Here is a 27,750-nt window from a genome sequence, read left to right as displayed (position 1 = left end):
AGGGGAGGTGCTGACAGTCCAGGGACCCCCACTTTGGCCCCCCAGTGCCATCCCCAGCTCTGCACTCAGGGGCCTCCTTCCTGAATCCGAGGAGAGCTGAGCACCTGAAAGGAATCCCAGAGGCTTTTGACCTTCTGTCAGTCTTTTGTTAACCGATGTGACAATAGTCAGTGCTATTGCCTCCATTGGGAATAATAGCAACTAACATTTTTGGAGAATGTATTAAGTGCCAGGAATTGATTAGCCTTTACATGGATAGATATTTTCTATTCTATTTTTTTTAAAAGGCCATGACTCACCGCATTGCTTTCTGGATCCGTTGTGGATCTGGCTTGGGAAATGGTGCCCTAGGAAGCTGGCCCTGGCATCAGGCCCATTCTGTATATGAAGAGGCTGATGTCTGGGGTCTGGTGATTCATCCACATTCATCCAGCCCCAAATGGCAGAGTCGGGACTTGATGCCACCTCCCTGCCCTGGCCCTCAATCCAGTCTTCCAGCAGGGACCTAGGATTATCCCCCCTTTCACAGATGGGAACATAGAGGGCAGAGCTGAGCGGGCACTTGGCCAGAGCCTTAGATGTGGCAGAGCCCTGCCTTGAAGTCATGTCTCCCCTCGGCCTCTCCTGGGACCCCCAGGTGGGCCTGTTAACCCTCTCAGTGCAATGCGGCCCACCCCACCCTGCGGTGAGGAACACTCTGATCTTTGCAGGAGTCGTATGCTCTGCGTGCTCATTTCTCCAGCCTGTGCCCTCCTTTCCTCTGTGGATGCAGCATCTCTGCTTTCCCAGCCACCCTGCCCTGAGTGCCCATCTGGGCCAGGCTCTGGCGCTCCGGGCAACAGCCACGTTCCAGGAGACAGGTGTCGGCCCTTCCTGCCATGGCCACTGTGGGGCGCTGTTGCTCCACCGCAGGGCTGCTGGGAGGGTGCGAGCCATGGGCACAAAGCCTGGTTTTCCTTTGTCTGTTAAACCTGGTTTTGATTAGGGAAAGAGGCGTTACTACACCATTAGATTGTACCTGAAGATAGAAAAAAACCCTCACCACCCAGCCACTCTCCTGTTTGCAGTTGTGTTTTTTTTGTGCATCCCTGTCCCAGGCTGATCCACATAACTGCACACATAGCACACATGCCTTTTATACTCTGCTTTTTCCCTTAATGTCCTCACCATCGCTTTGCATGTGGAACATAGTTTTCATATTTAACTTTCTGTTTTAGAGATTTCACAGTTCTAAGAAAGGTGAAGTTCTCCCATAATAGTTCTGCCTTTGGCTGGAAATACTCTGCTAGGAACATTTTTAACTGTAACTCAAATAATACACAGTTAGCGTAGAAAAATTAAAAGCACATTTAGAAGCCCCTTTGTCATGAAGCTATATGCTTCTGGTTACATATGCTGTATTAACAAAATGGGATTGTGTTAATGTGCGCTGTTCCATAATTTGCTTTTTTTTTCAGCTAGGTCTTTCCGTACCAATAACTAGGCTTCTACCTGCCTAACGATGCAAGTGCATCAGACTGATGTGCTGTAAATGGCACTGGGGACATTGTGGTGTTTTCTGTAGGTTTTTGCAGTTACAAGCAATGATGAACTTGTTCGTGTATGGGGTGTTTATTCTGTTGAGCTTTCTCCCCAACTGCCTGCCCAGAGCAAGGTCCTAAAAGCTTCTGTGGGGGGGTCTTGGTTGTGCCTCTCCAGTGAAGGGGTCTTTAGGGACTGAATTTCCCCTGTGTTGGAATGTCCTCTCTGCTTTCCCAAAACCTACCCATCTGCAAGGCCCGCTGCCCCCTCCTCTTCCCCTAGTGTCCAGGGAGCTCCCCACCAGGCCCCAGGTCCCTGAGGACCCTCAGCTTCCCGAGGGACAGGCTGGTTCCTGCATGAACACGCTGTCCTGTGAGGCTGGGCTTCCCACTGTCCGCTTAGAGGACGGGGAGCAAGCACCTAGGCCCTGGGCCATGGCCTCAAGTGGTGGGGCTGGACATTTCTTTGGGATGTGAATCGTGTGTTTTGTCCTAATTATTTATCCAAATGTTGTTTTACCTTTCATAAAATGACCATATGTGTTTTAGCATAAAAATGTCTCGCTTCCTATATTTGGATGAAGTTTCTGCTCTGGGATGATTGTGTGGTTTTGAAAGCTTCTGGCACCTTGCCAAGTACCTCCAGATCTACTAACCAAGGTTTATTCATCTGACCACCCTCCCCATCCCCAACTTTATTAGGGGCTTCCTTGGTTGCTCAGATGGTAAAGAATCTGTCTGCAGTGCAGTAGACCTGGGTTCAATCCCTGGGTCAGGAAGATCCCCTCAAAAAGAGAGATGGCAACCCATTCTAGTATTCTTGATTTCCATGGACAGAGGAACCTGACGGGCTACAGCCCATGGGGTTGCAAGAGTCAGACATTACTGAATGACCAACAACACCAGCTTTATTGAGATGAAGTTTCTCTATGGCATTGTGTAAGGTTAAGGGGTACAATGTTGATACACCTACGATGTGAAATGATCACCATACTAAGGTCAGCTAACACCTATCACCTCACCTAACTATTAATACTATTTCAAAGATTTAGAAGTGAGGCAGCCCCTAAGGACAGGAGCTTAGCCACTTCTCCTTGGAGGCCTCTTTCTAAATAGCGCATCTGTCACCCTTGGGCTTAGGGCCCTGTAGGGTTCCAGCCCCGCCTAGGATAGCAGAGCCCAGCTGGGAATTCTCCACCACCCTGGAGCTGATTAGAAGTGCAGATTCACAGGCCCCCCACTGGAACCTGGGTGGAGCCCCAGAACCTATGTTTTCACAAGCTCCTGACATGCTCTGCAGGCGAATTCATGTCTCAGGGGCCCCCAAAACCGAGCCTAACAAAAGTCTTGGAGAAGCAGAGGGCATGCAGCAGAGAGCAGCCTCGCCAGCCACCAGGCTCTGCCACCCACAGAGGCTTCCAGGAGGCAAGCTCAGGGAGGCCTTCCTGTTTCTCTCAGCCCCCGAGTCTCCTTCTCTGGTCATCTGCTAGAGGTCTGTTCTTCCTGATCACTGCTGGGGCTGTGGCCCAGGGCTGGTGGCGTCACACTGTACCTCCACAGACAGCGCTTACCCTTGATCTGTCCTGGGACCAAACAGTGAGGGTGCAGGGGGCACAGTGGGCACCCTCGGCTCACCCTGGAGCCGTCACAGTGATTTTGCAGCAACAGCTGCTGTTGGGGTGACCACAGCACCCCCCACCCCCGCCCAGGCATGCTGCACCAGCTGTGTTTCTCCATCCACAGCAGTGCAGAGTCTGGCCTGAATGAATACTGTCAGGGACAACACAGGAAACAGCGCCTTCCACTTCTTTCATTGAGTAGCAGACACTTTGGTGCAAGAGAAATCGCGTACAGAACCCTGGTGGATAAAACACATGGAAGTAGAATTGGCCCAGGTTGGAACAGGAGTAGCGGGCTCTGGATCTCTGTCCCCTCAGCCTCGGCCCACCTCTCTGGTGGCTGTGGGCAGTTTTACAGAAGGTCAGGGCCCCTGAGTGTGATTTGAAAGCCACTGCAGAAGCTGGAAAGCCTAGAGGGTGCGGTCACCCTAGAGGAGGGTTGGAGGCTGACCGTCCTAGGTTCAAGTTCCAGCCCTGTCACTTAGCAGCTGGTGGACACTGGGCGAGTTGCTGGACTTCCCAGAGCCTCCAGTTTCTCTCTTTGTAAATTAGAGGTAAAGTCCAGGCCTAGTGGCTGTAAGGATAAAATGGGATGGAATACAGGAAATTTCCTTTGTATGATATTATCATTATTTCAAGTTTCCTTTGCTCTGAAGAAGCCAGAAGCCCTTGGGTGTTTAAACAATTAAAATGAAAAAGGCAGCTTTTCCACTTCCTGTTGTTATGTAAATATCAGCCCTGGGAGTTGTGCTTACAAAGGCCTTCACCTCAGTATCTTTGTTGTTCAGTCGCCAAGTCGTGTCTGACTTTTTGTGAACTCATGGACGCCAGGCCTCCCTGTCCCTCACCATCTCCCAGAGATTTCCCAAGTTCATATCCATTGAATGAGTGATGCCATCCAACCACCTCATCCTCTGTCGCCCTCTTCTCCTTCTGCCCTCAATCTTTCCCAGCATCAGGGTCTTTTCCAGTAAGTTGGCTCTTCACATCAGGTGGCCACAGTATTGGAACTTCAGCTTCAGCATCAGTCCTTCCAGTGGATATATAGGATTGATTTCCAGCATCTTTGTGGTTGCAATAGAGGAGCCTTCCCAAAATTGCACAGTCTGGGGCACCATCCAGGCAGGAGCCTTGGCATCCTGCCTGCTGGCCAGGACTTACCCCGTCACCCCCGACTGAGCCCCCACCTGTGCCGGGTACCAACTTCACCCGGTCCATTTGCTCTCCATGGTGGGTGATGTGTGGGTATTCTCCACTGCAGGGACTGCCAGCGTCCACTGGTCATACCAGCGTCTGGAGTGTTGTTGGGGGTGTTTGAATGAACAAAGACTGCCCATATGAGAACCATCAAAGGCCGTTTATTTAGGGTGGGCCATAGCAAGAGAGGGAGTCAGCCACCCATTTACAGAGACTCACAGGTGGGCGGGGGAAGGGAGAGATAACTGGTGGCAAAGGGAAGACTCAAGTCTGCCCTCCTGGAGGCTGTTGACGTGGGGAAGCTGGAGGCCTAACCGGAAGTGGGGCGTCCTGTGCGGTTGGTTGGGAGAGCATATTTGGCTTTGTCGTGGGCTGACTAAGCGAGAAGCAGGGTAAAGACTAGGGAAAGAAAGAAAGAAAGTGAAGTCACTCAGTCATGTCCGACTCTGCGACCCCCATGGACTATAACCTACCAGGCTCTTCAGTCCATGGAATTTTCCAGGCAAGAGTACTGGAGTGGGTTGCCATTTCTTTCTCCAGGGGATCCTCCCGACCCAGGGATCGAACCTGGGTCTCCCACATTGCAGGCAGATGCTTTATCGTCTGAGCCACCAGGGAAGCCCTGGGAAAGACTAGGGAAACCGGCAGCTATTAATCACCTGGCCACTGGGGCCATGCACTACAGAGGTTGGAGTGAGGCTTCCTGGGCCAGTTGCTGTGGGTTTGGGGGACTGAGTTCTGTTTTATATCTGGATTCAGTCTCTTAGGGCCATTGTGGGGATGACCAGCGAAGGGCGCTTTGCTTTCGAGCAACGGGGTGGCAGAGCCAGGCCACCCTGGTTTCTTGGCGGTGCTGCTGCTGGGCTGGGTGAGGGGCAGTGTTTGACCCCTGAGCAGAGAGAGAGAAATGGCATCCCTCATGAATGAGAAGAGAGAGAGGTCTCTGAGGTCCTGGAGAGGCAGGCTGGGGCTGCTGAGAGGGTGACTCTGGGAAAACGGCAAATGATGGGTGTCCAGGGTAGCCAGCTTACTTCATCAGGCCCAGGGTGAAGCCTGCTGGGTTGAAACACAGTGTGAGCTAGACATCCTCCTGTGATCACAGGCCTCTGCTTTGCCCAGCAAGATGGCATCCGGGCTCCACTTTGCAGTTTCTGGAGCATTCCTCATTCCCACCGGACAGATAACGAAACATTCAGAGAGTAAAATGACCGGCCTGGGGTCGCACACAGGTTCTGAATTCTTTTCCAGGGGTCCTCTCAGGAACGATCAGAGTCTATCCCCTGCCCCACCACCACCTCTCCTGGCCCTGATTTCCCCTCAGACCCTCCCCCTCCTCCTCCATGTACCTGTCATCCAGCTGTTGGGCACTTGGACGTGCCAAGCCCTTCCCACCTCAGTGTTTTCACAGGGCTCTTGCCCATCCCTCTGTCCACTGTGTCCCTGAACCCCTGTCCCAGCGAGGCCTGCATGGGTCCACAGCATCAGTGCCTTTCCTCCTGGATTTTCACAACTCTTATGATCCAATCACTGTGGAAACCCATTACCCGGTGCTGTTGAGAATAACTGTCCTGGAATGAACTTCACATGTTCATTTATTGGCACGCTGAGAATTTTCTCTAATTGAAAAAAACAAACAAACAAACTGAATTTAAGATGAAAAGTGCCTTATTTTGAAGCAGGAAAGTTACATGCTTGGGAAAGAGGTCGATTTCCGTGCCTGGTTTAGCATCACCCTGACTTTGAAAGTTAACAGTCATGTTGTGTGTGAGCCTTTGCTTAGAAGTGCCCGCCATCTTCTGTTTAGTCTTAAGAGATGCCTCTTGTCACTCGGTACTCATGGATCCTGGGGCTCTTGGTCCCCCCCAGGGGTCTACCATGGGGGCAGGTGCTCCCAGGAACAGTGACACAAGCCCCCCGGGTGGCCGGAGGGGAGGATGCCCTTGTGTCAATCACTGTCACAGGGTCGCCTGAGCCCCATGGAGGAGGGCTGCTCCTCGGCCCGTCAGAGCTGTCAACCGCGGCACCTGCCACCTCTCATCCAAGCTCAGGATGTGGCCTAGCTGGGACATCTGTCTTCGATCATGCACACATGGCAGGAAAGCTGACATCCGTCCGTGCGCGCACGTGTGTACTGCAGCAGCACACTTCCACGTGCCTGCATCCGTCCAGGGACCGCCACCACCCCCCCACCCCCGACCACCACCACCCCCCACAGCCCTCCCAGGTCGGGAGCTGCGGTTCTGTCCACTGCAAACCCCTCTGTTTGATGCTCAGCTGCCCCATCCCTGGTGACAGCGGTCTGATCTCCCTGCCTTCCTTTAGAGGAGAGAGAGGTCAGTGGGGGAAACCCTTTATGGCCAGCGACGGGCCCAGCAGAGCTGGGTGGTGTGTCCTGTGGACAGCTGGGTGGACGCAGGTGGAGCTGAGAGGGGAATGGAGGGCGCGCCGGGACCGTGGCCTGTGTGTGCAGCCTCAGTCTGCGCTCACACAACCTGTGAGCAAGGGGCAGGAACAGGCTTGGAGTCGGAGTGACACCTTATGTGAAATGCCCATCCTATTGTCGAATCGGAATCGAGCACCATCCTCACTTGTCCCTTCTACCCTCGGGTCACTTTGGCCATCCACGTTTACTGGCAGTTTGCCTGCTGACATTCTCCCTGCTTTTGTCTGCCCCATCTGGGGCCTGATCATTTCTCCCTAGACCAGGAGCAGAGCTTCCACGGGGGACCCGACCGTGCCTGAGTCATACCTGCTGCAGCCTCTCCCAGATTGAGGGCCTTTCTGCCTGTCAGTCTTCTGCCCTTAGCCCCCGAGATCTCTGCTCACCCCTCCGCCACCTCCTCTCAGAAGCCCTCGGGCCAGGTGGACTCCTTCCTTAGGGCTCCGGCTGTCCCGTTGCCCCGTGTGGTGATGACAGGTATGTGTCTGTGACTCTGCTCGGCTCTGAGCTTCCAAGGACAGTGCCAGGTCTCCCTTGTCTCTGCGCTCTCATCACCCAGCACAGGGTCTTGCTCTTGGGAGGCACTTACTGAGCACTGGGCCATGGAACGCACTCGGAGTGAAAGGATGAGCTCCCTGCAGAAGGGCAAGGGGCTGCTGGAGAGACCAGCTGGGGTGCCTGAGAGGAGGAGCCATGGAACAGAGGGTCTCTGTCTGCTGGCATCCCCTCTCTCTTCCCTCCCATTCCCCCCCGCCTTGGGGAAGGAGGTAGAAATTAGTCTGAATTAGAGATGTACTGTCACCTTGTCCATCCACCTGTTTGTCTGTCCATCCTTCCGCCACCCCTCCATTCATCCATCCCTTCATCTAATATTTATTGAGCATCTCCTCTGTACCAGGCACACTGTTGAGCACCTAGAGACTGAATCTGGGGCCAGCCAGGACAGGACAGGACCCCAGGGCTTTCAGCCGTCAGAGCTCCACATCTCTTCTTGTTCTTTGTCTCCTCCGGGGTCAGCCGGTCGGGGTGGAATGGGGTGGGGCTCAGATGGTGCCTGAAAGAGCAGCCCCGTGTGCCATTAGAGTCACCTTATTTCAATTCAAGACAACAGAAGATTAAAAAATGTCTCCAGGGAGAAAAACAGGAACATTCATCCAATTTGATAGGAAAACTTACGTAGTGGGAAGGCCAGGCCTCATTTGTGCTCGCCGAACCAGAAGTGGGTGCAGGAAGGGAAGTCATCGCCATCTCTGTGCAGCTTCTCCCGCGATAATCAATCATGTCTGTTTACTCTCTTCCTTTGTTCTTCAGACCCTCCTGCCTCTCTCTGCTCCCTCTGGTTTCTGGTCACTGGGAAGCTCCCAGCCCTTCCCCCAGGGCCCTGTCTGCTGGGGAAGCTGCGAACGTGAGGTCTCAGAGCTGGTGGTTCGGAGTGAGATGGACCTGCAGATGGTGGCTGTAGAGTGGCCAGGCCCGACCCTGCTTCCTTGGGGGCTGCACCCCAGCTGGGGGGATGCTAGGGGGTCTCCGCGCTTCACTGCTGCAACCCCTGCTGAATCCAGGAGTAGCGCCAAGAAAAGGGCGGCTGAGATGGGTAATTGAGGGTCAGCCATGGGGCAAAGCCTGGTCCAGTGGCTCCCGAATACAGCTGGTCACTAGAGCCCACAGGGACACAAGCAGGGCCCAGGGCCTGCCGCTGGGGTTTCTGGCTCAGTGGGTCTCAGCTGGCTGTGACCGCCTCCGGCTGGCCTGCCCTGAAGACCAAGGCCTCCCTGGTGCCCACTTCTCAGGGGTCATTAGTGCTGCCCTGGCTCCGCCTGGTCTGTGAAACAGAAGGGGAAAGCATCCCAGGACGCGTAGGATACCCTGACTCCTTAAGGTGTGTGAGGAAGTGGAGGTGAGGTTTCTGGAGGAGCCCAGGCCCCTTTCACCTCACCAAGCATCACGGGCAGGGCCAGGGGCTGGCCTCGCGGCAGAGGCATGGCCCTGGTGGCCTGGGGCTGGAGCCTGTCTGCCTTGTGCCCGGGATGAAGAAAGAGCAGGGACTGAGTGTGGCTGGTGAGTCTCTGGCCCTACCTGCTGTGTGGCCTTCAGCAGACACCCAGCTTCTCTGAACCACTGTTTCTTCATCTTCCCACAGAGACCTTCCCAGGGGGGTCTCAGCCCTGAGTGTGGAGGTGTGTGGGTCCTGTGGTTTCAAGCAGGTACACTCCACCACGTTTTCCAGCTTCTCTCTGTCGCTGCCAGGACCCCAAAACTCTCCCAGACATCTAAATCCAGACCATGGGAACGGCCGCCTCTGAATGCCCTGCCTTCCAGCACCCAGGGCTGCCCCGCTGCTATTTTTATCTGCTGCTGGTTAATCTGTGCCCTTGTTTACGGTGGTATCAGCACAGTTTAAATGCGTAGTTATCTCCAGCATGAGCTCAGATGGTGACCTCGGTCCTGTGGAACTGCCCTGCTGGCAGATTGGCCCACGGAAATCCCACTTCCAGTTAAAAGCTTATTTCTGTTGTTTGTAGGAACCTTAAAATGGCTAATTTAGGCATCACCAACAGGGACTGGATCACCTTGTTAAAATAAAACCAAGTTTGTTTATTTACTGGCGGAGTAACTTCCAGTGACGTGTGTAGGTCTGCAGCCTTTGGGTCCCTGGAGGTTGACATGCCCACCCGATCAGGAAGTAAAGCCCTCCGAGGGCCCAGAAACGTCCCTTGAGTCCCCTCTGGGTTTCCTGCAGCAGTGTCCAGCCCAGAGCAGGACCTTGGCCAGCTAATGAATGAGACATAAAGGGGCCTGAGGGGCGCAGAGCCGATTGGGGTTCTGAATAGCCAGAGGGTTTCCTGAAGGAGCGGGGGCGGTGTTGCTCAGTGGGACTGAAATGTTTTCTCGAATGATGGAGGTTCCACCAAAGAGGTGGATTTGTGTGGGGGAAACGGAGCACTGACCTAGGCCGCCTTCTGTTCTCCTCTGGGCCCAGGCCCTAAGGTTGGTAGCCTCATGTGTACTAAGCCCCATGTCGGAGCGTCTGTGCAGTGACTCTGAGTCTGGCCCCAGGGAGTGCCGAGGTTGGGTGCCCCGCACGGAGGCCATGTCCTTTGACCTGTGACCCGTCCTGCGGGCCCTTCCGGGCTGGGAGTTGTCTGCAGCGGTTGTACAGTCCAGACCCCCACCTGATCTCTGCATGCATCTCCACAGCGGCCGTTCCCTGGGCACAGGGCTATGCTGCTTCCACAGCAGTGTCTCACCCTCTCATTGTCAGGTTCTTGGCAAGGTCCTTCTTGACACAAACGCCAGCCTGCCCCTCGCCCCTGTGGGTCTGACCAGGGTGCCCCTGTGGGCCAGCAGGGCTCTCGTGAGAGGTCCCAACCTCAAGTTCTGTCTGTGATTCTCCAGCTCCAAGAAGCCCAAGAAACGTCCCGCAGTGGCCATGAAGCCCAAAGCCGCGCCCCGGCTCACCATCTTTGATGAGGAGGTCGACCCTGACGAGGGGCTCTTCAGCTCAGGCGGGAAGCCCTCTCCCCGGGGCCACGCAGAGGATTCACCCCCCGGGGACCGTAAGTAGAGCCCAGGGTGTCCCTTAGCTCTCAGGGTCTCCCGGGTGACCCACCAACCTCTGCGAAGGGCGTCAGGCCCACCACACACGAGCAGGATGCCAGTCTTGACACGATATGGACTCGCCCAGTGGGGATTTTCTGCTGGAGAAATCTAGTTTTGCACCTTTTGTACCCACAGCCCAGAACATTCTGGGGCTGTTATGTTTATGCTAGTCATCCCTTGGAAGCAAAGGGTAGTTTTCTTTGTTGCTTTGAAAAGTGTGGGTTGTGACTGGTGTAGAAGTATCTTTGTTACCTCCACAGCCAGATGTGGACACCAGATAGAGAGGGGGTGCTGGGGCTCTGCGTGGCTTGGATTGTAACAGGAGACTCGACTCCATGTCCCCTGCAGAGACCCCACGAGAGGGTCCAGTGTGGGAGTTGGAGCTGGGAAGCCCTGGCACTTTTGCACTCACCCCTGGGTCTGACCTCTCCCCACAACTCCCAGGTCTGTTTCCAGGGCAGGGGATTGATGTCACCCATTAATTCAGTGGGCACCAGGCACCCGCTGAGGGACAGGCTCTGTGCGGGGGCCCAAGAACGCCTGGAAGAGGGAGACGCAGTCCCAGCCTCGGGGTCTCTCATGGGATAGACAGGACATCTCCTTACCATCATAGGGTGGCCTGGGTCTGTAACAGGTCCGAGCAGAATGCCAGTGCCTGTGGGGACCCCCAGGCTGAGGGGCTTCTTGAGTAAGGGATGAATAGAGGAACTGGATCCCAAGGGGTCAGCGGAGTTTTCCACGGCTGCTGACAAAGCCGATTCCAGGCAAAGAGGCTGCAGTCGCCTGTCACAAAGGGCAGCATTGAGCATTGAGACTGGGAGGGGGTGGGGAGCAGACCTCGACTTCCAGAACTGGTGGTTGGCACTCAGTGAGTGCTTGTAGGAAGATGGGGCCAAGCCCTGGGGGCTGAGCTAAGAGTGGAGGGGTGCTTGGGAAGCCTGGGGCAGTGAGCTGAGGAGTTAGGTTCTTCCTCAAAGCAGTGGGGAGACCATGAGGACTTGAAACCAGGGAGGTGCCTCCACGTGGCTTTTGGCCCAGCATGCAGGGAGGTGGGGTCAGGGCTAGGCACACAGGTGTGCCAGGCCCCACAAGTGCCTGGTTCTTCTACACTCTGGCTTGCAGACCGAAGGGACAGCCTTACTCCTTTTCTCTTGGCTGGGCCAGGAGGTTGGGCCAGACAGTCTCCACCCTGCACCCCCCAGGCAGCTGAAGACAGGCTAGCTCGTCCTCTGACCACTCTGCTGCTCCCTTCTCTGCAGCCCTGAAGCTGTTTGACGATCCTGACCTCGGTGGAGCTGTCCCCCTGGGTGACCCCTTACTGCTGCCAGCTGCCCCCCAGAGTGGAGGAGCCACACCCCGTGAAGGCCACAGGGAGGCCTCCGAGGAGCTGTTCAGGTACCACTTGTCTCCAGTGACGCTTTCCGAGGTCGGGGTGTGTACCACTTCAGCATCCTTGGGCTCGGAGGGAGGGAGTCCTGACCCGTCAAAGGTGGGAGCCCAGGACTTCCCTGGTGGCCCATTGGCTAAGACTCCAAGCTCCCAATGCAAGGGATCCAGGTTTGTTCCCTGGTTAGGGAGCTAGATCTCACATGCTGCAACTAAGACCTGATGCAGCTAAATAAATAAATAATTTTTTTTAAAAAGGTGGGAGCCTGTGGGTGAGAGCTGATTGATCGGGAGGCAGTGAAGGGGATTCAGTGGAAAGGCTGGAGGGAGGAGTCAGGGGAGTGTTAGCCGCTCAGCAAGTTCTAGAAAGAACTTCATTTATGCAAGCAGTTTATATAAAAAATAATTAAGTAATTCCAAGAGCAGGTATAACTGGCATAAATAGGTTTGAAAACAAATAAAAGTGACTCATGGTACCATACCGCTCACCCGGAGGGAGCAAAGTCCCGATGTTCTGGACAGCAGCAGGGGCCCGTCGGCAGATTTTACAGCGGGGAAAGTGTTCGTCGCTCAGTTGTGTCCAACTCTTTGCGACCCCATGGACTGTAGCCTGCCAGGCTCCTCTGTCCATGGGGTTCTCCAGGCAGGAATACTGGAGTGGGTTGCCATTTCCTTCTCCAGGGGATCTTACAGAAGGGAGAACGAGACTTAATCTGTTACATGGAGGTTGATTGACAGAATGTGCAAGACTGATAGCCACAGGATCCATGCTTGCCTCAGACAGTTTGCCGGGCTCTTTACGTGTTATCCTATTTAATCCTCATAAGAGCATCTTCTTCCCACCCCCATCCCCCACCCTCCATGTAGGTGCTATTATTTCCTTTTTACAGAAAATGGAGGGTGGGAGAGGTAACTGGCCCAAGGCCATAGGTCCCAAGTGACAGGAAGGGGACCCGGGTCAGCCTGCCTGTGTCCGGTCCTCCCACCTTGCTGGGACCCTGCGCGCTCGGAGGAGGAGAGGCTGGCAGACCACCTCCCACCTCGGGCCCTGCAGGCTCTCCCTGGGCTTGTGGGGCTGCCTTCTCAGCACCCTCGGCACCGTGCGTCTCTGCCTCCCATCGTCACGTCATCCATGTGCCCGGGATGCAGACTGAGCCTGGCGATTACAGGACACCGAGCTATCTCTTTCCAGGAACTGTTACATGGCGCCGGCCTGAGGTCCCAGGAGACTGTCATCCACACCCTCGTTAGCAGCCATGGGCTGTTAGCCCCATGAGTGCCCGCCGGGCCTGAGTCACTGCGACGGCTCCTTGTCATTACACGTCCCCGAGGTCCCTGGCAGCTGTTCATTCTCATCCTTGCGTCCTCGCCACTGACGCCGCAGCAGTCCTCCCTGGAAGAAGCTGGGATTGTTGTTCTGCGTTTCGGGTGACTCTGAGGCCCAGGGAAGGTCGGCCCCAGGAGCCTCTGCTGTCCTGAGGACGCAGCCTGCGCTAGAGGGGTGGAGCCAGTGGGACCTTTGGGCCCCGTTTGTAGCAATATTAAATCCATTACACATACATCCCAGTGCAACCTCAGCACACAGACACACACACAGACACATACCCCAGTGCAACCTCAGCACACAGACACACACACAGACACATACCCCAGTGTGACCTCAGCACACAGACACACACGCACAGACACACATACATCCCAGTGTGACCTCAGCGTGCACACACACACATACGCACTCACATACCACTGTGCGACCCCAGCATACAGACACACACAGACACATATACATGCCAATGTAACCTCAGCACAAACACACAGACATACATACCACAGTGCAACCTCAGCACACAGACACATGCACACAGACACACACACACATCCCAGTGTGACCTCAGCACACAGACACACACAGACACAATACCCCAGTGCGACCTCAGCACACAGACACACACACACACAGACACACATCCCAGTGTGACCTCAGTGTGCACACAAACACACACACACACACACACTCCTCAGTGCGACCTCAGCACACAGACACACGTACATCCCGGTGTGACCTCAGCGTGCACACACACACATATCACAGTGCAACCTCAGCATACAGACACACACAGACACATATACATGCCAGTGTAACCTCAGCACAAACACACAGACACACATACCACAGTGCAGCCTCAGCACACAGACACACGCACACATCCCAGTGTGATCTCAACGTGCGCGCACACACACACACTCACACATACCCCAGTGCGAGCTCGGCCTGCACAAACACACACACACACAGACATACCACAATACGATCTCAGCACACAGACACACACACACTTTCAGACCCGCATTCTGCAGAACGCTGGGTTGGGGGTGTTGAAAGGTATCACCTGCAAAGACTTTCTGTGGGCAGAGGGCTGGGGCAACACCAGGGTTAACCAGGACCTTCTGCACCTGTACTGTGTGGGCACACATGGCTCGAGGGGAAGACCATGTGGCATTTCACGTTCCAGTTGGTCCTTGGGACCCTCTCGTGGGTAACGCCTCCTACATCCCCCAGGCCACTCTGGGAGTCACTGCTTTAGAGAATGTGAGTCCCGTGGCCCTGCCTTCACTCCGTCAGACATCTGGTGAAGAAAGAATTACCCTCTTGAGAGCAGGAACCATATTTTGTTTTTCTTTGTGTGCGTCCTGGGACTCTCCAGGTGGTGATCAGGTGTCTTTGTGATGAACTTTCTCATATTCTTTCATCCTCCAATGCTTTCCTCACCCATTTATTCCACAGCTGGCATAAGCCCTCCCAAGCAGCATTGGCAGGCGGCGGGGCGGGGGAGGGGAGGTGCATTTGAACAGGGTTTGGAGCCGAGACGCCCCCATTCCTTCTTGCCATGGGGCCCCAGCTTTGGTCTTCAGTCGAGCTCTGTCCTCTGCAGGGACCTGGGGAGGAGGAGTGGGCCAGGGGTCTTCAGACCTCTCTCCAGCCCCTCCATGGTTGGCCTCATGCCTTCAGGGCCTGGAAGAGAGGGGAGCTGAACCTTGCATCAGTGGGAGCTGTTTCTAGCCATGACTTCGGGAACCCAGGCCTCCCTGGAGGCTCAGTGGTAAAGAAACTGCCTGCAGTGCGGGAGACCTGGGTTTGATCCTTGGGTCGGGACGATCCCCTGGAGAAGGAAATGGCAACTCACTCCAGTATTCTTGCCCGGAAAATCCCATGGACAGAGGAGCCTGGTGGGTTACAGTCCATGGGGTCGCAAAGAGTTGGACACGACTGAGCAATGAACACTTTCACTTTCAGGGAGCCCAGTTCGAAATGGGGTGCTGGGTGAGGAGTGCTGGGCGGCCACCTAGATCCTCAGGGCAGCTGCCCCACATCCTAACCCAGTGAATCCAGCTTCTGGTTAGCTCTAGAGCATCACTGCTATGGCCAGCAGTGTAAATCCTGAAGTCTGATGCAAGCTTTTAGCTGCCATTCTGTTTCCCTGTTTGAAGGTAATTCAGCCCCTCAGCGCTTTTCCTGGGCACCCAGCCTCCAGTGGAGGATGTGGGATGAGCCAATACCTGTCCAGGGGAGCTTGAGGAAGGGCAGCCGCTTGGAGGGAGCCCAGACAGCTGAGCTGAGCTCGCCAGGAGCAGCCTGTCTCCCAGTAATGCCTTCAGGGATTGCCTGGAAGTCACTCCTTCAAGGCCGGTCGCTCTGGGTCTGGGGGACCCCTTTTTGCTCACTTCTCTGCCCTGCATAGAAAGTTCTGCACTCTCCTGGTGGGTCTGTGACCCATCACAGGAGGTTGACCCGGGAAGCGGGCAGGTGACAGCTTCTTTAATAGCTGTACCTGGCAGGCAGCCCCTCCCAGGAAGGGCACCTCCGCCCTTGTGCAGGCCTCTGCCAGGTCCTATGTTGCCAGGAGTTGTTTAGACCAGAGGACCCGCCCCTCTGCTCCTGCCTTTACTCAGCCCAGCCGGTGTCTGAGCTGGATCTGGTTCACTGATGGGGAGATGAAGGGCCAGGCTGGGGGGAGTGGCAGGATGAGGAAGGGAACTGCACTCTGCCTGCTGGACTGTGTGTCTTGCACCTGGAATTCCAGCCCCGTGGGGGTGATGCCGCTTGTTCCCTTTTGGCGGATGGGGAACCAAAGCCTGGACAGGCCATGTGGCCTGTGTGAGGCCCCCTGGTCTTCTGCCTCCAGCAGCTGTGGCCTCCCCACCCCGTCCCCAGCTGGCTGTGGGCCCCCGGCGGGGCCCTTCATCTTTCTGTGCCCCTAGTTTTCACATCTACAAAGTGGAGCTAATATCTGCTACCAGACAGTGTCTTGTATTGTTGTTCAATTGCGGAGTCGTATTTGATTCTTTGCCGCCCTTGTGGACTGCAGCATGGCCGGCTCCCTGTCCTTCACCATCTCCCAGAGTTTGCTCAGATTCCCGTCCGTTGAGTCATCTAACCATTGATGCTATTGATGCTATCTAATCATCTCATCCTCTGCTGCTCTCTTCTCCTTTTGCCTTCAGTCTTTCCCAGCATCAGGGTCTTTGATTACTAGATGAATTAATGGATGGGAGATGGCTGTGATGTGTGGGTACTCAGCACCACGTTGATTGGGTGGGGGGGTGGGTTGAACAGGTCTCCAGGTGTTGAGAGAGGCGCTCCCTTGGACAGAGTGCAGAGCAGGGTGCCTTTCTTTCCTGCCATTCAGGACTTGGGCTGTTCCTGTGTGACCGTCACCCTGCCTCGGCCTTCAGTCCCACCCACCGATGGGCTGTCCGGTCCAGGGCGTGGCCAGCTCCAGCCCTCTGGGGAGCCCTGTCCAGTGCAGAGGTGGCCCACCGGGCGACACTGTGAGCCGGCAGACCCCAGCCCATCACTGCTCAGAGCCCCTCATTCATTCTTTCTCTGGCCGAACAGGGGTCTGGATGGGAGCTCAGCTCCTGACGTCAGCCCTACTGGTTCCAACTCGGGGCCCGTCACACGCTGTCACCTCAGGCAGGTGGCTCAGCCTCCTGGGACTTGAGCGTCCACCTCTGCGGGGCGAAGATGGGGGTGAACGTCCCCAGGGGTCGTCAGGGAATGAAACAAGCTCCTTGGCCCAGAGCAGGAGCTCCATATGTGGCAGCTGTTAACTTCTTGAGGTGCTGAAGGAAAAGGAAGCCAGCTTGTCTAGGGTGGGGTCCCCCGAGAAGCCACTCTACAGAGGATGCTGAGAGGCCAGCTCTCCTCACCCTGGGCTGTGGGGCTGCACGGAACGAGAGGGCTGCCCTTGTGTTCCTCCCCAGGGGCAGGGTGGGCGGGAGGGCCAGGCTTGGGGGTGGTGTGTGGCAGGAGGCAGGGGGCACCGTGCCCTGCAAGGACTGCCTGCCTTGGCTGGGGAACCTTGTCCCTGTTGCAGCAGACTCTGCCCAGGAACTTCTCCCTCTGCTTCTCTAGAGTCGAAGAGGACTTGGACCAGATTCTGAACCTGGGGGCTGAGCCCAAACCCCAGCCCAAGCCCCGGCCCAAGCCCAAGCCTCCAGTGGCCGCCAAGCCAGCATTGCCCAGAAAGCCGGCCGTGCCTCCCAGAGCGGGTCCACCTGAGGCTGCGGCCACGCAGCAGCAGAAGCAGCAGCAGCAGATCCAAGCCATGGATGAGATGGACATCTTGCAGTATATCCGGGACCATGACGTGCCTGGCCAGGCTGCCCCCAGCCTCTTCTGACTGCCCCCCAGCCCCCAGACTGTGCCCAGACCAGCAGACCCTCTCCCATGGAGGGGTGCCTGGTGAGGGGCGGGCTTTGCCCTGCAGGGCTGGAACCGATCTATTCCCAAGGGAGGGAGGGTGGCGGCCCGGGTCAGAGGACCCCTGTACTGCCTTCTTCCTTGTTCTCAGGGCTTGCGGGGTCATGGAGCCCTGCACAATGCAGAGAGCAAGGTCACCAGAGGAACACTGGAGCCTCAGTTGTCTCAGCTGCGTGGATGGGAGGGGGCGACACATGGGGAGGCTTGTTCACCAGGAGCCCAAGCCCCCAGGATGTCATAGAACTGTGGTGGAGGGGCAGGGAGGCTCTGCTTAGGGCAGGGAAACTTTTCTGCCACTCGTGCCCACTGAGTCTGGCAGCCCCAGCACAGGAAGGGAGGCCTGGCCAACTTGGGGTTGGGGTGGGAGTCCGCAAACCAAGGCACTCTCCGGTCAGCAGGGCCCCTGGAGGCCTGCATGCACTTGGGAGGGCCCCCAGGAGAAGGATACTGAGTGGGGCCTGGAAGGGCCTGGCTGGGATGGCTGGCCCTGAGCCATCTCTGCATACCAGTGGGCTGAGCAGGGTGCCAAAGCTCAAGGGAGACGTCAAGCCCGGCCCTGCCCCTGGAGTGTGGGCGGCCTGACAAAGCTCTCCGTCTCCTCCCCCTTCCTTCCCTAGGGAAGGCCTGGCCAGACCACAGCCTTCTTGGGCCTCCGGCCACAGGACCAGTGTCCGCCATCGCGGCTTCGAGCAGAATGGGCCCCACATCCTCCAGGTAGACCTGCGGCCCAGTTGCCCCTCCCTTTCACGGCAGGCCTGGGCTGGCAGCTCTCTGGCTGCTCTTGAAGGCTCCCTCTATCCGGCAGTGGATTTGTCTGTCAGGCCTCCCCGCCGCCCGTCCTTGGGGTCTGGACTTACTCACCGGCCTTCCGCCCATGGGAGCCCCCTTCCCAGAAGCAGGTTCTGCTGGGCCCAGCAGAACCAGTCAGTGCCTTAGACTTCTCCCCGAGCCCCACGCCCCAGCATAGGGGTCAGGGTGTGCTGCGGCGCTCAGGAAATTCTCTGTGAATGAGTGATGTGGCGCTCAGGAAATTCTCCGTGAATGAGTGATGTTTAATGGAGGAAAGAATGCCTTTTTTGATATATTCTTCACATTCAGAGTTAGTTTTTAATGAAACACAGGGTTTTAAGGAAATGCAACCATTATTGTCCCTGGGGTTGTGCTGCTTGACAAGAGGATTAGAAGGTGGGGTTTGGGGCTAGGACCCCAGGCCCTTCCTGATCTGGACCAACACCAACCCTGAGGGAGTCCCCCCATCGACCAGGGCTGGTGTCAGAGTCTCTGTAGCACCCACCGCCCTGTGCCAGGACCCACAGACAGGTGGGAGCACTCAGTCTGTCCTGCGGCTCATGCACCCTCGTGAAAAGTCCGTCGGTTCCCCCAACCTGGGCCAGAGTGAGAAGAAACAGGTGGCTCTGGGGTCCCCCTCTCCCCGCCTTACCTTGCCCCGAGGGCGCTCTCCCCGAGGACCCCCAGCACGTGCCACCCCTCTTTCCTCTCACCGCCAGGCCTTCACACCCCCATCCCTCAGGCACAGGTGGACGCCCCCACCCTGCCCTGGGGTGTGCACCTGTCTGACTGCAGGACGGCCCCTGAAGGAAGCCACAGTGGTGGATGAGGGGCCACCTCGGGCTCTTTCCCCTCCGTGTTCTCTCCTCTGGACCGGTCCCTCCCTGGCCCCCTCCCCTCCACCGCGCCCCCGCCCCCCCACTTGTGACATAGGAACAGAGGGTGTTGCTGGCAGGAGCCCGGTGCGGGGAGTGCTGGTCCTCCAGTGGGGGTCACAGGCAGAACCCACCACTCTGGGGAGGCTTCGTCCACTGTGAGCCTGGCCTCCTCGCAGGTGGCCGGCCCCTGGGACGCCCCCCCTCAGCAGAGATGCATGCCTCCAGATACGGATGCGCTGTGACCCACCAGCCAACCCAAGACCCGGTCATCCAATAAAAAGTCTCTGTCGGGGCTCATCCCGTGCTTGTTGGTGGCGATCTTTTCTGTGCCCGGGCTGACGGAGAGCCACGTGCGGGCTGTCGTTACAACAGTGGGCTCAACAAGGGGAGCTGCCCCAGAAGCACCTGAGGATTGTTGAGGCTTCCAGGCTGCTGCTGGATAGGGAGGGGGCAGGCAGAGTGAGGATTCCCATGTATAAACATAGGCAGAGGGGCCAGAGCCCCAGGCCCGGTGGGGTCATCAGTCAGTAACTGCTCAGCCAACACTGGCTTGGAAAGAGGACTTTTCCCTTTCCAGACCTCACACCCCTCTCCTCAGTGTGGGGACTGGCCTGGGCTTGACCAGGCCTTTCTGAGGTGCTTTCGGCTCTGACACCAGACAGCCCTGCCGAATACACGCATCCCTCCGTATCCAGACCTGCCTTCGACTCTGCTCTCCTCCCGGAGTCAGATTCCAAGATGCCATTTCCTGCCCGGGCTCCAGAGGTTCTGAGCAGACGGCTCCACAAGCCGACACCTCTGGAGACCTAGAAACAAGTCCTCGGGAGCCAGGCAGTGCCACGCAGGGCAGTCCACGAGCCCACCCGGCCTCCCCCCACCACTTGGCTTTGGATCTTGCAGCTAAGCTCCGAGTGGGGGTTTCGTGGTTCCGAGGGACCAGCAGAGGGGCTGTTCTGAGAAGGACTGCAGAGCCCACGAGCCTGCGGCGGAGAGCTCACCATAGAAGGAAAGGGAGCACCATGGAGGGCAGCGTTTGTTTGTTTCGAAGCCGTGTGAGCCCTGTGGACAGGATGTACTGGCTGCTGCAGGGGGCCCCCGCTCCTGTCCCCCATTGTTCCTCTCAGGAAGCCGGGAACTCCAGCCTGTTCTGGAAAGTCCCCATTGTAATGCCTGACCCCACCGGGCCAGGAGTCAAGCTCCTCGGGGGCACAGCAGACTCCCGTAACACTCTGGAGCCCGCCTCCGTGTGCCCTGGGGCAGCCCTGAGGCTTGAGCTCTTCCCAGACTCAAAGGAGCCAGCAGAAGTCCAGGTGCCTCTCAGGGCTCCGGGGCTTGTGCCCAAAAGCCAGCTTGGTGTTGTCAATAAACTCTGTGTGGCGGCTTCAACCTTCAGGGTTAGACTTTGTCTCCAGGGAGACCTTGTGTGAAAGTCACGCTCGGCTCTCCAGTTCACCTGCTGCCCAGCGGAGCATCACTTGCGGACAAGAGAAGGGAAGCAGGACTGCCTTCTCCTGGCCAGTGGCCCTGGCTGGACAACAGGCACCTCCCAGTGCCGCTGCGTCTGTGTGGGCTGACGGCCGCCCAGAGCAGGCGTGGTCAACGCTCAGAGCCCCTTTGAGTGATCGACCTCCTGGTGTTAAGTTATGGACGGTGCTGTTTAGTGCAAGCTCTGATCACTCCAAACCCTTCCCTGAGGCCTCACAGTTGGGGGCAGCTGACCAAAGGGCCAGGCTTCGTGGGCCTGGAGGAATTTAGGTTCAGCTCAGCTATATGATGTCCCCTTGCCGCGCAGTGCCAAGTGAAGAGACTTCCTTGGGCCAGGTAGACTGTAACATCCCGTTTATGTCTGGTCACTCCAGTTCATCCTGGAGGGCCCCCTGCCCAGGACAAGATGGGTGTAGTGGATGTGACAGGCTGAGGTTGGGAGGTCAGAGGCACTGATATGCCTCGGCTCAGTCTTGCCTCCTGCCACGGGCACCGACATGGCCATCCAGGCATCTTGCTATGTATGCTGTGGTGAAGGGGACCCAGGGGTGCAACCTGGTGTGTACACCATGGAGCACAGTGCTCATGCCTCTCCCGGCTGGCCTCTGGTTCTGGTTTAACACAGCTTTGGCCACCAGTGAGCCGAGGGCGTTCATTTCTCAGGTCGCAATCAGGGTAGAGCGGCATTTCTGGAGCGGGGATTATGGGCTGAGCACATAGCCTCAGTAAGCAAGAATTCCTGGTGACAACTTTCAGAGGTGCCGATGCTTCTTTGCTAATTCAGCAAATATTTGTAACAGCAGCCTCCAAATTCCTTTTTAAGGAAAGCTGGGTTAGCTTTCTCCAGCGCAGCTAGCCAGTCACATCTGTTTCTTCACATGCCAAGTTTCAGCCAAAAACCAAGCATTTAATGGCACCTACTGTGTGCAGGCACTGTGACCTGTGGCACCTGGGGAATCAGGTGGGTTGAGGGACAGGGGAGATGCAGGTCAGCCCTTCCAGTCTAGAGGTTCCCCATTGTGTTGGGCACCAGTCCGTTTGGTGAATAAGCAAATGCAGGGAGCGAGGAAAGTGCAGGAAACAATGCAGCACGAAGCAGAAGGAGGCGAAGACGGTGTAGACCTTGGTGCTCCAGGGATGCAGGGCAAGAGAGATCAGGGCGGCCCAGCCAGAGAATGTTTCCTGCAGTACCTGTTCCGGGCACGATGGAGGATGCACAAATGAGAAAACATGAGCCATCAAAGCCAGATCCACCATGAGCCACACTGAGCCGTAGGTTCTGTTCTGTTCTCTGGGCCACCTGCCCAAACAGCAGACACAACTGCAACTCACTTCCTCCTGTGCAGCCCTCTTTGCCTGCCCCTCACCCCCTGCTGTTCCAGCACATACAGTTTTACATGCCACATGACCCCAGTCCTTGATCATTGTTTTCATTTCCTAGGGTGGCCATGGCAAGTACCACAAACTGGGTGGCTGTAAATAGCAGGAATTTATCCCCTCTCAGTTCTGGAGGCCAGAAGTCTAAAATCAAGAGGTTGGCAGGGCTGTGCTTTCTAGGGAGAATCCTTCCTTGCTTCTTCCAGCTTCTGGAGGTTGCTGGCAATCCTTAGAGTTCCTTGGCTTTTAGCTACATCATTGCAGTCTCTGTCTTCACATGGCCTCCTCCCTGTGTGTCTCTGTCTCCACACCATTGTCTCCTCTGCATCCTTTCTGTATCTGTGTCCAGATTTTCCCTGTTCCTCTAAGTAAGCCAGTCACTGGATCAGGACCACCGAATCCAGCATTACCTCATTTTCCCTTAGTTACCTCTGCAAAGACCCCATTTCCAAATAAGTTCGCATTCACAAGGTTCCACCCAGTTCAGTCCTTCACCCAGTTCAGTCCCGAAGGGTCTGGTACCTTTCAGGAATCTGAGTTACTTGAGTGCAGAAGTGAGGACTTTCTTATCTCTTGTATCAGCTTCCAGGCTTATTGGGTACTATCTGGTACCATGGGGCCTTTTTATCACACCAAATTTGGGGAAATCTCCCCACCACTAACAACAGTCCCAGGTCTGTGTACATCGCTTGTGTCCAGGGGTGGGAGCAGGCCGCACTGAGGATGTGACTTGTGGAGCCCAGGGCCTGACTCCCTGGGCCATCATGCTCCTTCTCCAGGGCAATGGCAGGCCCCCAGTGGGTCTGATGACCTCTTCTCTGAGTGGATGCCTTTCAGCAGTGAGCTGAGACAGGCAGCATCCCACCTTGTCCTATCCAGGCCGTGGCCTCTGTGATGGCCCTGTGGGTGCTGCATTTCAGCAGTGCCAACATCACTCCCACCCCTCTCCCACCTCCCACTCTGTCTGAGGGGATGGGCGGGTCAGGGAGGGAGCCGGAAGAGAGGAACCTCTGTTGCACACATTCCTGGTGCCAGGGTTAGATTTCTCTCATTTGTGGCTGCCTCCAGAAATGTCGAAACTTCTTCAAATCTTAGTAAGAATGACTCTTTGGGGCACCACTTGAGACAAGATGGTGACAGAGTAGCGCTCAGAGCCATCGTCCTGGCTCATTGCGGGCCCGGACTGCCTCCCCAGAGGGTTGCCCAGCTCTGAGCGCCTTTCCTGGGTCCCTGCTGTGCCTCCTGCTTGGAGCCCTGGCTCCAGAGCCTCCTGATGGCTTTCCTGGGTGTCTGCCCTCCCCCCAGCACCCACCACCCTCCCTCTGGGCCCCTGAGGAAGATGGAAGAGTCTCGACAAAGCAGGTAGCAGGACCGGCTTCCAGAGCCTGAGAGCTGCTGCTGGCCAACTCATGGACGCCCGAGGGGTCTGCCTCGGCCTCGGTTTCTCAAGCGGATTTTCTTCCTTTGACGAGGTTGCTCTTGGCTTCTCCATGTGTATGCTTCTGTTTTTCCTTTCGGTCTAATAGCCACTTGGCTCATTTCTCCCTAAGAAGGGCTCTCAGTCCCAGAGGACAATTTTTTTAAGTGTAACAGCTAGTTTATTTTTAAAAACTTCATTTTGTATTGCGGTTAACAGACAATGTTCTGACAGTTTCAGGTGAAGAGTGAAGGGACTCAGCTATACATATACATGCATCCATTCTCCCCCAAACTCCCTTCCCATCCAGGCTGCCACGTAACATTGAGCGGAGTTCCCTGTGCTATACAGCAGGTCCTTGTTGGTTATCCATTTTATTTTTTTTGTTTTGTTTTTTGGTTATCCATTTTAAATACAGCAGTGTGTACATGTCCATCCCAGACTCCCTAACTATCCCTCCCTGCAACATCCCCCCCCCACCCCCGCCCGCAGCCAGTCAGAACAGCTAACTTCTTGTCCACCTGTCTCTCAGACCACCAGGAGCATCAGAGGCTCAGCTCGACCTCTGGCCCTGAGGGCCTCCTTCTCCTGCCTGAGGCTCTAATGAGGCTTGGTCAGGTTGCAAGTGTGACCCTAGGGTGGGCATAGGATTGGAACCCTGGCCTCACAGACTACATAAAATCTACAGACATGGGGATGAAAAATGTTGCACTACCTTGGCGGGGATGGGGGAGGAGTTTGGCAGGTTTTTAAAAAGCTGAGCATAGATTTACAACATAGCCCATCATTCCCCCTTCTAGGAATATACCCGAAAAGAAAGGGAAATATACGTCCACACAAAGACTTGTGCACAAATACAGCACATTTTTTCATCATGGCCAGAGTGGAACCACTCACAAAATCCATCAGCTAGTAAGTGGATAAATGAAATGTGAAACAGGCACACAATGGAATATTACTCAGCAAAGCAACAAGAAGGAATAACATGCTACAACACGGATCAACCTCAATAACATTACACTGAGTTAAAGAAGTCACGCTCGAAAAACCATATATTGCATGAGAAATTTCCAAATGGCATAGAAACAGAAAGAAGATTAGTAGTTGCCTTTGACTGGGGGTTGAAACAGTGACCAATGGACACAAAGAATGTTTTGGGGGGCTGGGGAGGGGATTGGGAAATGTTTAAAATTGGTTTGTTTTAATAGTTACACAATTCTCTATTGAAATCCTTTAATTGTACACTCTAAGGAAGTGAATTTTAAATTATACCAGTAATTTCTACCTCAGTAAAACCGTTAAGAAAATTAATGACTGGAAAATGAAACAAACAAGAAAAAAAAAAATCCATGGGCAGTAGAGGGCAGTGGCTCAAAGTGTGGGCCAGCTCCTGGTTCTCCAGCCGCCTCGCTGTGTGGTCCTGGGTCAGTTAGTTACTCTCTCTGTGCCTCAGTTTCTTCACCTGTAAAATGGGGATAATAATTGTACCTGCTTCATTAGGGTAGTTTTAGGGAGAAAGTTAATGAATATTTGTGAACTTCTTTGATCAGTACAGATTTTAAGTGAATAGTCAAAATTATGTTGAGTTGGTTGTTTTTTGTGCTGTAAGAAATTCTAGGATTCCTCTCTTGACCTCGGAATGAGAGCCAGACCTTTGGGTAGAAAGGGACGCGGTCAGGGCTTGTGTATTAGGATGGGTGTAGGAGAGAGGAGAGGCTGGGTCAATCTATGCCAACCTCTCAGTTACTCTGAACCACTATCTTCCCGTCTGCCTAGAGGGCTGAGATTGCTGTCTCACGGGGTAGGGAGCATGAGAGAACCACATGCAAAACTATTTGTTGTTTTTGTTGTTCAGTTGCTAAGTTGTGTCCGACTCTTTGTGACACCATGAACTACAGCACACCAGGCTTCCCTGTCCTTTACTATCTCCTGCAGTTTGCACAAACTCATGTCCATCGAGTCGGTATTGCTATCGGAGACCCACAAAGGGGCCCTGCTGCTGAGGTGCCTTCTGTCTGCGGGCTCTGGGAGGTAAGCAGCAGCCTAGATCTGGATGGGCCTTGGAAGGCCAAGGAAGCACAGTAGATGGAACGTGCTGGAAGTGAGCTGCTAAAAGATGTCATTCTGATGCAGATTCCTAGTAACCCCAGCAGGGCTGTGGCCCCAGGAACTCACCCCTACAACCCCCACACTCCAGACCTGGTGCAGCCCTCCCCTCACCATGGAGACAAGGAAATAAACACCACACTTCCCTCTGTGGGCCCTGACCTATTGTTCAGAGCAACTGGTGAGGCAGGACTAGAAAGGAAAGTTCAAGGAGAGTTTTCTGGCAGCCTTGGGGCCTCACTGGACTGTGAGGAGGGTGTAAGGGGCCTTAGCACTGACACCCCTTCCTTTTTTTGCCTGGAGCCTACGCCGCCAACTTCCTCATCATCCCTGGTTCACTCAGGGCAACCCTTGGGCAGAGGGTGTCCAGCAACCCCTTTGAAAAGCCACGCCCACAAAGGCTTACACACAGATGTCCATGGCAGCAGTTATTCAAAACAGCCCTGCCCGCAACCAACGGAAATAACCCAAATATCCATCAACAAGGCAATGGATAGACTTAGCGGGTACATTCACACAGTATAACGTGTGTGCGTGCCTGCTAAGTCACTTTAGCTGTGTCCAACTCTTTGTGACCCTATGGACTGTAGTCTGCCAGGCTCCTCTGTCCTTGGGATTCTCCAGGCAAGAATACTGGAGTGGGTTGCCATGCCCTCTTCCAAGGGATCTTCCTGACCCAGGGATCGAACCCAAGTCTCTTTTATCTCCTGCACTGTCACAGGGGTTCTTTACCACTAGCACCACCTGGGAAGCACCCTACGGTACAACACTACTCAGCAATGGGGAGGAGACTACTAGCAGATATAATATAATGATGCAGATGGATCTCAAAACATGGGACTCTGCATTTTCTGTTCAATTTTACTGTTTTTATAACATATAAATATAAAAATCTATTTTGTTTTAAAAAAAATGAGCCACAGTGAGAAAGTTCTTTAGTTCAGAAGACACTCAGCAGTCTCAGAGACCAGTTCTGTCTCCCCAGACTATGCTCTACCTTCAGTGAGCTTCGCCACAGCCTCCAGCTGCCCTGGACTCCAGCTGAGGCTCAGTGAACATGTGGTGGTGGAAGGGGCTTGTGGTTCAGCAGATATGTAAAATCTTAGCAGGCACGCTTCTGTAATTCAGAATAAGCTGGGGGCACGTGATGAAGGGGAGGACCTGCCCCCAGAGTCCTCTGGGGAAATGAGAGGCCCAAATCCTCGAGGCCTGGAAGCCCTGAGCACTGACTGGCATAGTTCATCAAAGGCTTGTCTCTCCTCCTCCAATTTTCCTTTTCCTTTCCTGTAGCCCTGTGTTGTCTGGGGCAGGCAGATGCGGAGAACTTATTACAAGGCAGTTTACCACCTTTCAGAGGTAGGTGAGATGGCCTGAGCAAATCCGTGGATTCCCTCCCCTTGTAGAATGAGGCTGAGGGCCTCAGGATCAGAAAAACACGCCCAGGGTGCTCCCAAGGGCCTCATCAAGCCCCAGGGGCTTGGACTACAAGGGTCTTGATGAGAATGAGCCTTCCTGGGAGAAGACCCAGTGGTCCACCTGGACCCCTGGAGCAGTTTTCAGGTCTCAATGCTGCCAGAGGTGTCCACCAGCTCTTCCTTTGGGTTGGAAAGTGCACGGAACCTTGCTTGCTGGGGTCAAGGAAGCGCTTTGGCAGAGTTCTCAAGGGCCAGAGAGAAGACTGCTTACAGAGCCTCTCGTAGAGCAGTGAGTAGGGTCCTGGGGGTGGGGTGGGGTGGGGGTGGCTCTTCCTGCCACAGGCTTTGATCAGAGAGGGGGAAGGTGTTGTGTGCTGTCCCGTGGTCACATGAGCATGGAAACGCTGCGTGGTTACAGGCCAGCAGCTTTACACACAGCACCTCATTTCCCCTTAATCTAAGCCCAAAGTGTTATTATTACTAATTAGTGAGAAGCAGTCCGGCTGATGACCCGCCTGTTCTTGAAGTCATATTTCTCTTGACTTTGGTGACTTTGGGCTCAGCTTGAGGAAGACCCCTTTAGACCTGAGGCTCAAAGTTTCCAAGTTTAATTGAGGGAGAAGAGTGAAGCGTGTGTGTGTGTGTGTGTGAGTATGTTAGTCACTTGCGACCCTGTGGACTGCAGCCCGCCAGGCTCCTCTGTCCATGGACTTCTCCAGGCAAGAATACTGGAGTGGGTTGCCATGCTCTCCTCCAG

At 55.2% G+C, this 27,750-nt stretch overlaps 1 protein-coding gene and 1 pseudogene across 4 annotated transcripts in view; both read left to right on the top strand.

Moving 5' to 3' along the window:
• The window catches only part of HS1BP3 (HCLS1 binding protein 3), a 45,872-nt gene extending 27,602 nt beyond the window's left edge, over window positions 1-18,270 (top strand). For 3 of the 4 annotated variants that reach the window (XM_061154876.1, XM_061154874.1, XM_061154875.1), the window contains 3 exons: window positions 10,173-10,333; window positions 11,636-11,771; window positions 17,179-17,674. In XM_061154876.1, the coding sequence (XP_061010859.1) occupies window positions 10,173-10,333; window positions 11,636-11,771; window positions 17,179-17,446 (565 nt within the window). In that variant the 3' untranslated portion in view covers window positions 17,447-17,674. Of the gene's footprint in view, window positions 1-10,172; window positions 10,334-11,635; window positions 11,772-17,178; window positions 17,675-18,143 lie in introns of those variants that run through there. The other variant, XR_009694655.1, reaches the window with a different exon arrangement.
• Window positions 17,494-18,493, top strand: LOC133064587 (uncharacterized; annotated as a pseudogene).
• Window positions 18,494-27,750: the final 9,257 nt, after the last annotated feature.

Source organism: Dama dama, chromosome 11 (genome assembly GCF_033118175.1).
Source record: "Dama dama isolate Ldn47 chromosome 11, ASM3311817v1, whole genome shotgun sequence".
NCBI classification, from domain to species: domain Eukaryota; kingdom Metazoa; phylum Chordata; class Mammalia; order Artiodactyla; family Cervidae; genus Dama; species Dama dama.
Note: the sequence above shows the minus strand (reverse complement) of the source record. Positions and strands in the feature narration are given on the sequence as shown.